The sequence below is a fragment of the Lontra canadensis genome, unplaced genomic scaffold (assembly GCF_010015895.1).
Source record: "Lontra canadensis isolate GAN:19392208 unplaced genomic scaffold, GSC_riverotter_1.0 scaffold38, whole genome shotgun sequence".
In the NCBI taxonomy this organism is placed as follows: Eukaryota; Metazoa; Chordata; class Mammalia; order Carnivora; family Mustelidae; genus Lontra; species Lontra canadensis.
The window spans coordinates 4,329,220-4,345,481 of NW_022631032.1; the positions used below are offsets into that span (position 1 = coordinate 4,329,220).

The 16,262-nt window shown below is 43.2% G+C and overlaps 1 protein-coding gene across 2 annotated transcripts in view; it reads left to right on the forward strand.

Moving 5' to 3' along the window:
- SLC12A8 (solute carrier family 12 member 8) overlaps positions 1–16,262 on the forward strand; it is a 138,596-nt gene that overhangs the window by 97,031 nt on the left and 25,303 nt on the right. For both annotated transcript variants that reach the window (XM_032869446.1, XM_032869447.1), the window contains exon 9: positions 10,186–10,332. In XM_032869446.1, coding sequence (XP_032725337.1) covers positions 10,186–10,332 — 147 coding nt within the window. The remainder of the gene's footprint in view (positions 1–10,185; positions 10,333–16,262) is intronic.

Here is a 16,262-nt window from a genome sequence, read left to right on the forward strand (position 1 = left end):
GTATAAAGAATAGGTATTAGCAGAGGTAAAACTAAATAGATTAAATAAATAATTGTTTTGGAATAAACTTGTATATAGTCCAGGAAGAAAAAAAGTTTATTAAACATCAAAAAGACCAAGTACTTTAGGAAGCCTGGAGCTTGCCAACCAGCAAAATAAGAACAAATAAGTAGGAAAAGCACCCCAGAAGCATCTTTGTTAAAAGGGAGCTATCCTGGGGCGCCTGGGTGGCTCAGTGGGTTAAGGCCTCTGCCTTCGGCTCAGGTCATGATCTCAGGGTCTTGGGATCGAGCCCCACATTGGGCTTCTGCTCAGTGGGGAGCCTGCTTCCTCCTCTCTCTCTGCCTGCTTGTGATCTGTCAAATAAATAAATAAAATCTTAAAAAAAAAAAAAAAGGAAAGTATCCTGCAGAGTAAATTCTTATCATTCTTAGATTTGACAGTCATGGTTTCATGTGTTCAAGAGGGACCTTGAGCGCCCACATCAGAGGGCTGCTGGTGTAGGAGGCCAGCCAGCTCCTCAGTGTCCCCCCATCCCACCCAGGCTGGCTGTCCTCTACTCTCCATCAGGGTCACAGAGCTATCTATCTCTCAGAAACTGAAGCCAATTTTACTTTCTTCTGGAAAATGGCTATCAAGTGAGAAAACTTGACCGAAAGTGTAGCTATCAGTCCTTTTTTGGAGTAGAGACAGTGTGAGGAAACTCATGTCTGTGGAGATCTGACACAGGAGAAAACTAGGGGACTGTGAGACAATTTGGGATTGTGCGAGGTCAAGATGTACTCCTCACTAATGTCAAGGGGCCATAGGAATCGGATGAGGCAGGATGAGCACCTTGCAAATGACTTGGAGTTCGGCCCTTCAAGAGACGGGAACAGCGGTGGACAGGTGGGATTTCTCAAGGGTTTAAGCTCTGATGGTAGCCAGCATAAAATATGAAAAGCAAGGAGATGAAATTATAATTTTCATCAGGAGTTACTGAAGGAAGAAATTAGGGTAGTTCACACCTCAGATAATTTTGGAAACCTAGCTTTTTTTGTGATGGTTCAAACAGCTGTGTGACAGAAGGGTGCTCCCCCCGCAAAGAACTGTTGACGCACGTCTGCTCAAGCTCACTTCATCTCCATGGTCACAGTTTACAAGCTCACAGTTCCGTATGAAGAGAGAAAGTGAGGAAATTCTCCGAGGACTGGGAGCAAAGCTGTGTAGTGTCTGCCTCGCGCTGGGCCAGTTATGTCCCCGGTCCTCAACGAATGCTCCCGTGGGTGGATGGGTGACAGATAGGAAGGGAGAGACAGGCTACATGTGGGAGAGAGCTAGAATGGAGTCTTTATCATTGATCCAAACACAACAACCAACATTTCATTTATTTTTCAGAAAATTGACAGAGTAGTAGTTTTATATAAAAGATAGTCGAGGGAACAGCCCATTATAAACACAGTTGCCACGTTGGACACAAACAAGTCGCTATGCCTGGGTGGTCCCCTCTCCAGGCGCCAGCCCAAAGGTTCTGCAGGAGTCCCAAGGAGTGACTGTGGGAAGGCTGGCCAGCCCTTGGCGTCACTGTAGCCCCTGGTACTAGAGACCCCGGTTTCCTGGGTCAGCCCCACACAAGGAGGAAGCCAGACTGGGCCGTCTCATTTCCAATCTGAGTAAATGGACAGGCTTTCAATGAAAACAAAAAAAAATTTTAACACAAATATATATAACCTTTTGGATAAGAAGCAATAAAATTTCTGCAAGGAGACACCATGCCTGAGTCTTCTGGAGAATTCTCTGAAGGGACAGTGGGGTGGGCACACTGCGACTCGCCCAGCTGTTCCCTACCCTGGCTGCGCATTTAGAATGGCCTGGAGGGTTTTTGAAAAATCAGCCATGTCAGTTCCCACCCAACACTGATAAAGCCAGAACTCTGGAGGGATTCTTAGGTATAGCCAGAGTAGAGAACTCCTAGTTACATTTTCTAGACGCTTTTGATAAAATTTCATCACAGAGTCTACATATTTTTTTCCCAATGGAATCTCTACTCACAGTGTGGGGCTCAAACTCATGACCCTGAGATCAGGAGTTGAATATTCCACCGACTGAGCCAGTGAGGCACCTGAGTCCATGTATTTAAAAAAAACAAAACAAGGGACGCCTGGGTGGCTCAGTTGGTTAAGCGGCTGCCTTCGGCTCGGGTCATGATCCCAGCGTCCTGGGATCTAGTCCCACATCGGGCTCCTTGCTCGGCGGGGAGCCTGCTTCTCCCTCTGCCTCTGTCTGCCTGTGCTCGCTCGCTCTCCCTCTGTCGCTGAAAAATAAATAAAATCTTTAAAAAAAAAATTTAAAAAACAAAACAAAACAACAACAGTGAATACAGGATGTGTTTGGTCAAGAAGACAGAAACAAAGATTAGAGGTGAAGGAATGCATACCAGAATGGATTGGGGGTTGGTCATAGAAGCATTTATCTAATGATTTTTTTTTAAGATTGTATTTATTTATTTGACAGAGAGAAAGGGAGAGAGGGAACACAAGCAGGGCAAGAGGGAGAGGGAGAAGCAGGTGCCCCGCAGAACTGGGAGCCCGATATAGGACTCGATCCCAGGACCCTGGGTCATGACCTGAGCTGAAGGCAGACGCTTAACAACTGAGCCCCCCAGGCATACCCATCTAACAGTTTTGTGAGGCATCCAGGGCATGAGTCTCAAAGCCTCATGAATTTCATGGGCACGTGTGGAGCCTGTCTGCCAGACTGTTTGGGGTGATGGGGCGAGGGCAGGGGGCACGAGACGCAGGAGCTTATGCTGCCCTGCATGTCACGGGCTACAACACAGGTGGGGAGTATGCTGGTGACATTGAAGAAAACAGGGACATTCATTGGTGTTCCATGTAGCTCGGTGCCACTGACCCAGTGATGGCTAAAGCAGGGACATAAAAAGTGAGGTGGAGAAGCTTCATCATGAAGGGTGTGACCAGACCATGCAAATTAGGGCAAACCCATCTGTGATAGTTGGAGAAATGAGCCCTTGGAACATACAGTTCTGGCCACCATGCCTACAGTCAAGTAGAATGGAGAAGGGGACCTCAAATAACCAGAAAGCAGAGAGATTTCCCGATGAGTACAGAGGAAGGCCGGATCAGGAGAGCGGGGCAGGTTCCAGACCCATAGCTTCTGGCCCAGCTGCGTGGCCAGCCGTGCTGACCTTTGCAAGTCGACACCAAGCAGAACAACTGCATCCCCTCTTATTCTATCTGCTAGTGACCTGTGGGCCACGTGGGTCATGGAGCCCATTCTTTCATCCGTTCAGCATTTGTGGCTCTGTGTTGGCACCAAATATACCAGGATGAGCAAGACAGGATCCCTGCAGAGATGAGGCCTCTGGGGCCACTGGAGGACACAGTGGGCTGGGTGTCCCCCAGCCTCGGGCTAAGGTGCTCCAGGCCCTAAGGAGCAGCCCCTGCTGTGAGGGGCTGTGGGAGGATCTCATGCAGGAAGAGAGGACCGGGCTGAGTCTTGAAGCACACCTGGATGTAAGAGACAGACAATGAGGAGATGAGGTGTGGACAGAGGGTGGCCATAGGCAAGGAAGTATGCTGACAGAGAGTCTGAGTGTGGGGGGTCTGGGGATACAGAGGTCACAGACCAGGAAGGGCTGAAGATGCCAGAGTGGTGGGGAGCCATTGATCTATCTTTTCTTTGCATTTTTTAAATTAACATATAATGTATTATTTGCCCCCGGGGTACAGGTCTGTGAATCATCAGGTTTACACACTTCACAGCACTCACCATAGCACATACCCCCCCAGTGTCCATAACCCAACCACCCTATCCGTAACCCCCCCAGCCCACGGCAACCCTCAGTTTGTTTCATGAGATTAAGAGTCTCTTATGGTTTGTCTCCCTCCCAATCCCATCTTGTTTCATTTTTTCCCTCCCTACCCCTCACAACCCCCTGCCCTACCTCTCAAATTCCATATGATCAGAGATATCATATAATTGTCTTTCTCTGATTGACTTACTTCACTTAGCATGATATCCTCTACATTCCATCCACATGGCAAGATTTTGTTTCTATTGATGGCTGCATAGTATTCCATTATATATATATATATACCACATCTTCTTTATCCATTCATCTGTTGATGGACATCTAGGTCCTTTCCATAGTTTGGCTATTGTGGACATTGCTGCTATAAACATTTGGGTGCATGTGCCCCTTCGGATCACTACATTTGTATCTTTAGGGTAAATACCCAGTAGTGCGATTGCTGGGTTGTAGGGTAGCTCTATTTTCAACTTCTTGAGGAACCTCCATACTGTTTTCCAGAGTGGCTGCACCAGCTTGCATTCCCAGCAACAGTGTAGGAGGTTTCTCCTTTCTCTGTATCCTCGCCAACATCTGTCGTTTCCTGACTTGTTGATTTTAGCCATTCTGACTGGTGTGAGGTGGTATCTCATTGTGGTTTTGATTTGTATTTCCCTGATGCCAAGTGATGTGGAGCACATTTCAAGTGTCTGTTGGCCATCTGGATGTCTTCTTTGCAGAAATGTCTGTTCATGTCCTCTGCCCATGTCTTGATTGGATTATTTGTTCTTTGGGTGTTGAATTTGATAAGTTCTTTATAGATTTTGGATACTAGCCCTTTATCTGATATGTCATTTGTGAATATCTTCTCCCATTCTGTCAGTTGTCTTTGGGTTTTGTTGACTGTTTCCTTTGCTGTGCAAAAGCTTTTGATCTTGATCAAGTCCCAATAGTTCATTTTTGCCCTTGCTTCCCTTGCCTTTGGCGATGTTTCTAGGAAGAAATTGCTGTGGCTGAGGTGGAAGAGGTTACTGCCTGTGTTCTCCTCAAGGATTTTGATGGTTTCTGTCTCATATTGAGGTCTTTCATCCATTTTCATCTGTTCTTTTGTGTGTGTGATGTAAGGAAATGGTTCAGTTTCATTCTTCTGCATGTGGCTGTCCAATTTTCCCAACACCATTTGTTGAAGAGACTGTCTTTTTTCCATTGGACATTCTTTTCTGCTTTGTTGAAGATTAGTTGACCATAGAGTTGAGCGCCCATTTCTGGGCTCTGTACTCTGTTCCATTGGTCTGTGTCTGTTTCTGTGCCAGTACCATACTGTCTTGATGATTATAGTTTTGTAATAGAGCTTGAAGTCCAGAATTGTGATGCTACCAACTTTGGTTTCTTTTTCAACATTCCTATTTGGGGTCTTTTCTGGTTCTACATAAATTTTAAGATTATTTGTTCCATTTGATGGTATTTTAATAGGGATTGCATTAAATGTGTAGATTGCTTTATGTAGCATAGACATTTTCACAACATTTATTCTTCCAATCCATGAGCATGGAACATTTTTCCATTTCTTTGTGTGTTCCTCAATTTCTTTCATGAGTACTTTATAGTTTTCTGAGTACAGATTCTTTCCCTCGTTGGTTAGGTTTATTCTTAGCTATCTTATGGTTTTGGGTGCAATTGTAAATGGTATCGACTCCTTAATTTCTTTTTCTTCTGTCTTGCTGTTGGTGTATAGAAATGCAATTGAGTTCTATGCACTGATTGTATATCCTGACACTTTACTGAATTTCTGTATGAGTTCTAGCAGTTTTAGAGTGGAGTCTTTTGGGTTTTCCACATAAAGTATCATATCATCTGTGAAGAGTGATAGTTTACTTCCTCTTTGCTGATTTGGATTCCTTTTGTTTCTTTTTGATGTCTGATTGCTGAAGCTAGGACTTCTAGTACTATGTTGAATAGCAGTGGTGATAATGGACATCCCTGCTGTGTTCCTGACCTTAGGGGAAAAGCTCTGTTTCTCCCCATTAAGAATGATATTCACTGTGGGTTTTTTGTGGACGGCTTTGATGATATTGAGGTATGTACCCTCTATCCCTACACTGTGAAGAGTTTTGATCAAGAAAGTATGTTGTACTTTGTCAAATGCTTTTTCAGTATCTATTGAGAGTATCATATGTTTCTTATTCTGTTTTTAATTAATATATTGTATCACATTGATTGATTTGCAGCTATTGAACCACCCTTGCAGCCCAGGAATAAATCCCACTTGTGATGAATAATCCTTTTAATGTACTGTTGGATCCTATTGGCTAGTATTTTGGTGAGAATTTTTGTATCTGTGTTCATCAAGGATATTGGTTTGTAATTCTCCCTTTTGATGGGGTCTTTGGTTTTGGGATCAAGGTAATCCTGGCCTTATAAAATGAGTTTGGAAGTTTTCCTTCCATTTCTATTTTTTTGAAACAGTTTCAGGAGAATAGGAATTAATTCTTCTTTAAATGTTTGGTAGAATTCCCCTGGGAAGCCATCTGGCCCTGGGCTCTTGTTTGTTGGGAGATTTTTGATGACTGTTTTATTCTCCTTACTGGTTATGGGTCTGTTCAGGTTTTCTATTTCTTCCTCGTTCAGTGTTGGTAGTTTATTTGTCTTCAGGAATGCATCCATTTCTTCCAGATTGTCAAATTTGCTGGTATATAGTTGCTCATAATATGTTCTTATAATTGTTTGTATTTCTTTGGTGTTGGTTGTGATCTCTCCTCTTTCATTCATGATTTTATTTATTTGGGTCCTTTCTCTTTTCTTTTTGATAAGTCTGGCCAGGGGGTTATCAATCTTATTAATTCTTTCAAAGAATCAGCTCCTAGATTCATTCATTTGTTCTACTGTTCTTTTGGTTTCTATTTCATTGATTTCTGCTCTTTATTATTTCTCTTCTCCTTCTGGGTTTAGGCTTTCTTTGCTGTTCTTTCTCCAGCTCCTTTAGGTGCTTTAGGTGTAGAGTTAGGTTGTGTAATTGAGACCTTTCTTGTTTCTTGAGAAAGGCTTGTATTGCTATATACTTTCCTCTCAGGACTGCCTTTGCTGCGTCCCAAAGATTTTGAACAGTTGTGTTTTCATTTTCATTTGTTTCCATGAATTTTTAAAATCCTTCTTTAATTTCCTGGTTGACCCATTCATTCTTTAGTAGGATGTTCTTTAACCTCTATGTATTTGAGTTCTTTCCAACTTTCCTCTTGTAATTGAGTTCTAGTTTCAAAGCACTGTGGTCTGAAAATATGCAGGGAATGATCCCAATCTTTTGGTACTGGTTGAGATCTGATTTGTGACCCAAGATGTGATCTATTCTGGAGAATGTTCCATGTGCACTAGAGAAGAATATGTATTCTGTTGTTTGGGATGGAATATTCTGTGATGTCCATCTGGTCCAGTGTGTCATTTAAAGCCTTTATTTCCTTGTTGATCTCTTGCTTAGTGATCTGTCCATTTCAGTGAGGGGGGTCCCCTACTATTATTGCATTATTGTCAATACGTTTCTTTGATTTTGTTATTAATTGGCTTATATAATTGGCTGCTCCCATGTTAGGGGCAGAGATATTTGTTGGACAGACAGAGATGTCCCTCCTCATCTCTTATTATAGTCTTTGGTTTAAAATCTAATTTATCTGTTATAAGGATTGCCACTCCAGCTTTCATACCCTGTGTCTTTTGATTGGGGCATTTAGCCCATTTACATTAATGGTAACTATTGAAAGATATGAATTTAGTGCCATTGTATTGCCAGTAAGGTGACTGTTACTGTATATTGTCTCTGTTCCTTTCTGGTCAGTTACTTTTAGGCTCTCTCTTTACTTAGAGGACCCCTTTCAATATTTCCTGAAGGGCTGGTTTGGTGTTTACAAATTCTTTTAATTTTTGTTTGTCCTGGAAGCTTTTTATTTCTCCTATTTTCAGTGACAGCCTAGCTGGATATATTATTCTTGGCTGCATACTTTTCTCATTTAGTGCTCTGAATATATCATACCAGTCCTTTCTGGCCTGCCAGGTCTCTGTGGATAGGTCTGCTGCCAATCTAATATTTTCTACCATTGTATGTTACAGACCTCTTGTCCCAAGCTGCTTTAAGGATTTTCTCTTTGTCACTGAGACTTGTAAGTTTTACTATTAGATGACAGGGTGTGGACCTATTTTTATTGATTTTGAGGGGCAGTTCTCTGTGCCTCCTGGTTTTTGATGCTTGTTCCTTCTGTCAAATTAGGGAAATTCTCTGCTATACTTTGCTCCAATATACCTTCTACCCCTCTCTCTCTTTCTTCTTCTGGGATCGCAATTATTCTAATATTGTTTTGTCTTATGGTGTCACTTATCTCTCGAATTCTTCCCTCATGGTCCAGTAGTTGTTTATCTCTCTTTTGCTCAGATTCTTTATTCTCTATCATTGGTCTTCTATATCACTAATTCTCTCTTCTGAGTCATTTAGCCTAGCAGTAAGAGCCTCCACTTTTTATTGCACCTCATTAATAGCTTTTTTAAATTTCAACTTGGTTAGATTTTCGTTCTTTTATTTCTCCAGAAAGGGATTCTCTAATATCTTCTATGCGTTTTCGAGCCCAGCTAACACCTGATAATCAACATTCTGAACTCTAGTTCTGACATATTACAATGTCTGTATTGATTAGGCCCCTAGCCATCAGTACTGCCTCTTTTTTTTCTTTCTTTCTTTCTTTCTTTCCTTTTTTTTTTTTTTTTGTGGTGAGTTTTTCCACCTTGTCATTTTATCCAGATAAGAATAGATGAATGAGAGAACAAAATACTAAAAGGGTAGGAAAAACTCCAGAAAAATATACACTAACCAAATCAGAAGAGACCCAAAACTGAGGGGAGAAGAAGGGGGGAAAAAAAGAAAAAATCATATATATATATATATATATATATATATATATTAGACTGGTGAATAGAACAGAGGCACACACTTGATTTTGGGTATATTTTTGTCTGTTAGAAGAAACTGCCTCCCAAAATGTTAAAGAAAGAAAAACTTATATATATACAAAAATAAAGGTAAACATGGTGAAGGGATGGAATATGACTGTTAAGATGAAAATTTAAAAAGACTCTAAAACAGGAATTGATAAGATAGGAAGTTGGTTGGAAAAAGGGGGAAAAAAGAGGAAAGAATGTGATCAGGCTGGAGATCACCCAGCCTGTGACCAAGCATTTCTGTCTCTCACGCACGGCCCCGTTTGGAGCCTCCCAACCCAGCAGATTCCTGCCATGCATTCCTGTGCCACTCCTCCTGGAGGAGAAACGAGGGGGTCTCTCCAGATCTGCCACTTGTGGGGTCCCTGCTTGAAGAGCAGTGGTCCGACTATGCATCGGATCATGGTTTTAGATAACCCTGAGCTGAGGGTCCCCTCCTCGGCTCTGTCTCTGTAGCTGGATTCCCTGCTCTGATACCTGGGAGTTCTGCCACATTTAGACACCTCTGGTCTTTTTGTGTCCCTGCAGGTCCTGAGACCACACTGTCCCTGTGGAGGGTCCACCACCCCCTTTTTCCCCCCCACCCCCTGCTTAACCTCTAGAGTGATGTCCCTCAGTGGAGCAGACTTCTAAAAGTTTGTATTTTGTGTTCCATTGCTCTCTCACTTGCTGGCAGCTGGCCCCTCCCCCACCGCGGTCAATCTTCCCGTGGCTTCAGATTCACTTCTCTGCATGTCCTACCTTCTGGAAAGTGGTCGATTTTCTGTTCCTAGAATTACTGCTCTTCTTCTCTTTTATCTCCTGTTGAGTTTATAGGTGTTCAGAATGGCTTGATAATTGTCAACTCCCAGGACCTGATGATATCTCAGTCTCCTACTCCTCTACCATCTTGCTCCTTTCATTTTGGCAGTGGCATGATGATCAGGTTTGAGTTTGGAGAGCTCACTCTGGCCAAGGCTTCGGGATAATTCAGAATGGGTCGAGCTTGGAGGCGGGAAGCCAATTCCCATTGCAGTTGGCCAGTGGTCCTCAAAGTGTGCTCCCCAGACCCTCCATGCAGCATCAACCGGGAGCTTGTTGGAAATCCAAATACTTGGGAATAGTACTTCCCTAGACCTGCTTAATCAGAAACTCTGAGGCGGGGACCAGAAATCTGTACTTTAACAAGCCCTCTAGATGAGTCTGGTGTGTGCTCAGTTTGAGACCCTCTGTGTCGTCCACACAAGAGGTGACAGTGGGCTGAACTGGTACAGCGGTGGTATGAATGAAGTGGGATGGGGCTGGGGCTGTTGGAAACCTACCTGGGAGGTTGACTTTAGAGGACTAGTGATCGATGGGGTGCAGACGGGTGGGGGCCGGGGGAATGGAAAGGGACAGAGGATTCTGGCATTGGGTAATGAACCTGCTTCCTCAAACAGGTGTCCCTGGTGGGCTTCCTGTTTCTTTTGGGCTTATACATCTCATCCTTGGCCTCCTGTATGGGAGGCCTCTATGGAGCTCCCCGGATCCTGCAGTGCATTGCCCAGGAGAAAGTGATTCCTGCGCTCACCTGTGTGGGGCAAGGGGTGAGTGACCCTTTTTTCAAGAAATGTACAAACATACATATGTACTTTTGATTGTCATTTGCTGTACATGATACTACATTTGCCATATATGATACCTGATTATCAGCCAATACATTGCTTCAGTCTCTCCAATTAGAGCCAGTGGTCAAGTTCTCCAGAGTGGGAAAAATGAGAATGCAAAAGTCACTCCCTCACCCCTGTCCTCTGGCCACCTGAGGCTGGGGCCAGGTGGACAAAGCACGTCAATGTCACAACCACAGGGACCCCTTCGCCCTGGGTTGGCTAACTGTCATCCTGATATCTGGGACCCTGAGCAGCAGGGAAAGGGAGTGTCACATGCTTTAATAAAAACAAATTCAGGATCCTTTAAGTTCAGAATAGGAGAAAAAAATCTCTTGGTGAGGAGGGGAGTTGGACCTTGCAGCTCTAACTCTGCCCTTGAGATTTGCCTTCCCTTTGGGGTTGCTGTATGATGATTTCCCACACTTTGGGCCTCTGGGCCCCCATCGGTCCTCATGACCTGAACTCCCAAGTGTAGCTTGATTGAGTCATGGGGTGATTGAATGAGACATTCCTAAAACCTAACATGAAAAAAGAGAAATAGAGAACCCTACTTCCCAATAATGCAGTTTATGAGATATAGTTCATCTCTATCTTGTTGGAGCACCACAGAGGCCCTCCCCACTCCTTCTTCCACCCCAGATCCCTCTCCGTTAGAGTCACCAGTCCTCCCTTACCACCCTCCCCTTACTTGTCAGTCAGCCTGGGCTGGGTTGGAGCTCTGACTGTCATGTCTGTACCTTCTGTGTATATGCCTTTCCTTAAATTCATGTATTTTTATTAGGTAGTATATACACGGGGCTGAGAATGTGTATATACTATATAGTATAAAGTATATACTATATAGATATAAATATATACTATATATTTATATATATATAAATATATACTATATAGATATAAAAGATATATGTTGAGAATTTTTGCTCCTCTCATAAGTCTTTTATTATCTCTCTCTTCACCTGTACCCATATGCTATCAGTAGCTGTTTTTATTAGTTTTTTTTATGAATACTTCTATTTTTTACACAAAGATAGTATTCTAACACATTGTTCTATACCTTGCTTTTCTTCATTTAATAGAGCTTGGAAATCATCTTTCCATATGAATGTTGAGAGAAATTTTTCATTCTTTTTTCATTGTGTGTGATTTACTGTAGTTTATTTAACCTGTTCCTATAGATCAACCCTTGTGTGGCTTCCACTAAACAGTATTGCAAGGAATAATTTTGTATGTGTAATTATTTAATGTGCAGATAAATCTGCAGGATAAAGTTTCATAAGTGGATTTGCTGTGGTAAAGGCTAAACACATTTTTAATTTTAATGGATATTGCCAAAACACCTCTCATAAGATTTGTGTCATTTTGTGCTTTTACCAGCAATGTATAATTGTTCCTGTGTCCTGACAGCCAGCATCACTCTTAGACACAGGCCCAAACACCCTGCTTTCTAGGACTCTGTTCTCATCCTTGGGATAAGAAGTTCATGAGAACAAGGGGACAGGTCCACCCAGATCCCATGCCCCACTTCTGGATGGTCTAGGTGTGCTGACCTGGACCATTTGCCCGGAATCCTCTGCCCAGATGTTCCACAACCCACATCCAGGGTCTGCAAGGGCCTCTTCCCTGGGCCTGTCCTTTCTAGGACCAGGGAATAGGCCACAGTCCCCATGTGGGTGTGAGGCCCCCATGGTATGGTCTGAGAAGGGTGGGAGAGGGCTGTGAGTGGCCCTCTTCCAGTGAGGAATTCTGAGGAATGTGAGAATTCTATCCTTGGACCTGGCCTTCCCTGTTGTCCTGAAGCTGTGTTTGCCAAGGAAGGAGGATAGAATACCTTTGCTTTAACAGTTTGTTAGCTTGGTTTGTAATTGTGAATATTTAGACATAGGGTGTGTAGACCACCATTGCCCTGGGTCCCACATTACTAGCAATCAGGGTTCATTGTCAGATGTGAATTTTTGCCAGTTGTGTAGTGGGAGATGGCATCTCAGGATCCTTGTGGTTTGCATTACTCTTATAGGAACAAGTTTGGACATTGTTTTTTTCTTAGAGTCATTTATATTTGTATATTTTTTAAGTTTTTTAATTAAAAAAATTTTTTTTCTGGGGCGCCTGGGTGGCTCAGTGGGTTAAGCCTCTGCCTTCGGCTCAGGTCATGATCTCTGGGTCCTGGGATCGAGTCCCACATCGGGCTCTCTGCTCAGCCAGGAGCCTGCTTCCTCCTCTCTCTCTGCCTACTTGTGATCTCTCTGTCAAATAAATAAAAAATCTTTAAAAAAATCTTTTTTTTTTCTGTGATCGTTGGTTTTTTTCTTCTCAAATGCTAGAAGCTCTCCTTTTGTTAGGGAGGGCAACTTTTGTGATATGTATTACAAATATTTTCTCTAGCTTGTCACTTGCCTTTTAACTTTGAAATTTTTTTCTCTGCAAAGCTCCTTTACACATGATTAGATTTTATTAGCACATTTTCTCTTTTAATGGGAGAGTCAATAAACTTTAAAAAATTTTTTGAGAGAGGGGCACTTGTGTGGCTCAGTCAAGTAAATGTTTGAGTCTTTTTTTTTAAGATTTTTAAAATTTATTATTTATTTGACAGAGAGAGACACAGTGAGAGAGGGAACACAGGCAGGGGGCAGTGGGAGAGGGAGAAGCAGGCTCCCGCTGAGCAGGGAGCCTGATGTGGGGCTCGATCCCAGGACCCTGGGATCATGACCTGAGCCAAAGGCAGATGCTTAATGACTAAGCCACCCAGGCGCCCCAGCATTTGACTCTTGATCTCAGCTTAGGCCTTGAGCTCAGGATCCTGAGTTCAAACCCCAATTTAGGCACCACGGTGGGCATGGAAACTACAAGATTTTATTTACTTATTTGGGAGTGAGAGAGAGAGAACGAGTGAGAGAGAATGAGAGAGAGAACAGGGGCAGGGACAAGGCAGAGGGAGAAGCAAGCTAAGCAGGGAGCCCTATGAGGACTCGATCCCAGGCCCTGAGATCATGACCTGAGCCAAAGGCAGATGCTTAACCAACTGGGCCACCCAGGCATCTTCCATAGCCCCCCCAATTTTATTTATTTATTTATTTATTTATTTATTTATTTATTTTGCGGGGTATTCAGCATATAGAAAAGAGCATAGAGGCAATGTGAACACTTCAAGGAATAGCTGAAGTGAAACTCCCAGCCCCTGGATGCCACTTCCACATGCCCTCTCTGGTCTGAGCCTTGTCCCTACCCCTGTGGTAGCTGTTGCCACTGTCCCGACTTCTGTGATCATAACTGCCTTGCTTTCTTTATGGCTTTCCTCAGGAGTGGGCAAAATTTTTCTGGAAAGGTCCAAACAGTAAGTATTTTAGACTTTGCAGGCCCTGTGGTCTCTGTCACAACCCTTCAGCTCTGCAGCTGTATCTCAGAAGTCGCCACAGACACAGACACACCTGTTGGGGTAGGTGTAGCTGTGTTCCAGTCGAACTTTTCTGTGGATACCGAAATTTGAATTTCATGTAATTTGTGTGTGTCTTAAAATATTCCTCTTCTTTTGATTTTTTTTTTCCCCCAACTGTTTGAAAATGTAAAGCCATTCCTAGCTCGTGGGCATGGGTAAACAGATGGTGGCCAGATGGCCCCAGAGCCATAGTTTGCTGACCCCTGGTTGGACTCCTCCATATGCGTCATGAAACAGAATTGTTTAATTTTGCCTGTTTTTAAACTTTATATAATGCAGCACGCCTCTTTCACTCAACGTTATGAGATCCATCCACATTTTCGCTTGTAGCAGCAGCTTGTCTATTATCATCCCTATATAGCTTTTCCTCATTTGCTAGAATTTATTTATCCCTTCTGCTCTTGTTGGACATTCCAATTTGGGGCTGCTACAGACAAGACAGTACAGCGAACATTCTTGTACTAGTGGACAGGTTCCCAGGTAGCGGTCTTCCGGACCATATACCCATTACTGGAATTGCTAAGCCATAAGGTACATATATCTCCACTTACTAGATAATACCAAACTCTTTTTCCAAAGTACTTGTACTAATTCACACCACTAGCAGCAGTGGATAAGCATTCCTCGCCCTCTGTGTTTGTGCCAGCGCTCGATATTATCATACTTTTTAATTCTTGCTGATCTGGTGGGTGTTTAATGGAATCTCCCTGTGGTTTTAATTTGCATTTCCTTGATTACTTAAGGAGCTTGGGCACCTTTCATATGTTTCATAGACATTCTTCTGCTTGCTTTTTTTAGTGCGTTCTTTCTCTTCTTCTAATTATTTTGTAAAGATTCTTCGATATTCTGGGTTACCCTTTGTTGGTTAGTTATATGTGTTGCAAATATCTTTTCCCCTTCTGTGGCTCATTCTTACATTCTTCATGATGTCTTTGGGTCACAGAAGTTCAGGTCTGACCATTATTAACACTTCACAACCTGCCCTTATCAACGTCTTGGCATGGATCATTAGCATTTCTTTCAGCTTACCTAATACCCTCCTTTTAAATTCTCTGCAGTTTCTAAGGATTTACTTTATTCTTAGTAGTTTTATTGTTAGAGTGTGTTAAACAGCTGTAGCAAATCTACCCAAAAATGTAATCCTCAAAGTCAGTCAAAGTGTATTTTTACTTCTTATTTTTTCCTCCCAGAATTTTTCTCTGAAAGTCTTGGGCAGGCGTTTCAGGTCAGCAGGGGCTCTGACCCTTGAAGACTCAGGCTGATGACTCTGCCGTCTTCATCCTGTGACTTTGAAGGCTGGTCTTTATTCTGATGGTCAGGAAGGGGGAATGCACCTGGAGGAACACATGTGGGGGGTTTACAGGTTGGATCTGGAAGAGGCTTCCAGGTCTGCCCCTCCTCCCCTTGCAGACTGTTGACTGTGAAGGAGGTGGGAGCAGTGGTTAGATCCAGTGTGTATATCTGAGGGTAAAGCTGACAGTATTTGCTGATGGAGATTGAGACAATGAGGAAAGGCATCAAGAATTTTGCTTGCCTGAGCAGCCGGAAGGATGGAATTGCCGTTTTCTGACACAGAGATTATAGAAGTAGATTCCATGGGTGGGAGATTGGGGGGGAGGGGGGAGCAGTTTGGTTTGGAACATTTGAGATCCTGTTAGACATCAACTGGAAATGTTAAGTAGACAGTTGAATATTTAAGTCTAGATTTCAGGAGAACATTTCAGGCTGGAGATTCCAATGTGGGAGTTAAGAGCATAAAGCTGGTATTTAAAGTCAGGAGCCTGGTTGAGATCACCTAGGAATGGAATATAGAGAGAGCATAGAGAGGGCCTGAGGTTGGAGACTGGGACTACTTTTTTCTTTTTTCTGGGAGAGAGAGCACGAGTAGGAGTGGGAGTAGTGGGGCTGGGAGGGACAGAGGGAGAGAGAGAATCCTAACCAGGCTCCATGAGCTGAGCCCGTGAGATCATGAACTGAGCCATCCAGGTGCCCTGCCCTGGGCTACTTTATTTAATTATTTATTTTAAAATTCAATCCATTAATGTGTAGTGTATTAACATATAGTGTAGAGATAGAGTTCAGTGATTCATCTGTATATAACACCCCGTGCTCATTACGTCACGTGCTCCCCTTAATACCCATCACTCTGTGACCCCCATCTCCCTCCCGTCCTGCCCTGGGCTACTTTCAGTGTAGATTTCAGAGCTGTGGAGAAGACAGGCCTGGAAACTAAGAAAGAGTGGATAATGAGGAGGGAGGCAAATCAGGCTGAGAAAGGCAAAGAAAGTCCTTTCAAAGACCAACAGGCAATCAGCTGGGGTAAATGTGGTTCTTAGGTCAAGGAAGATGAGGATCCAGAAGTGATCATTGTTTTGGGCCCAAGAACAACGTGAGGGACTGTGAGTTACCACATGTTTTCCACTCCTGTTCT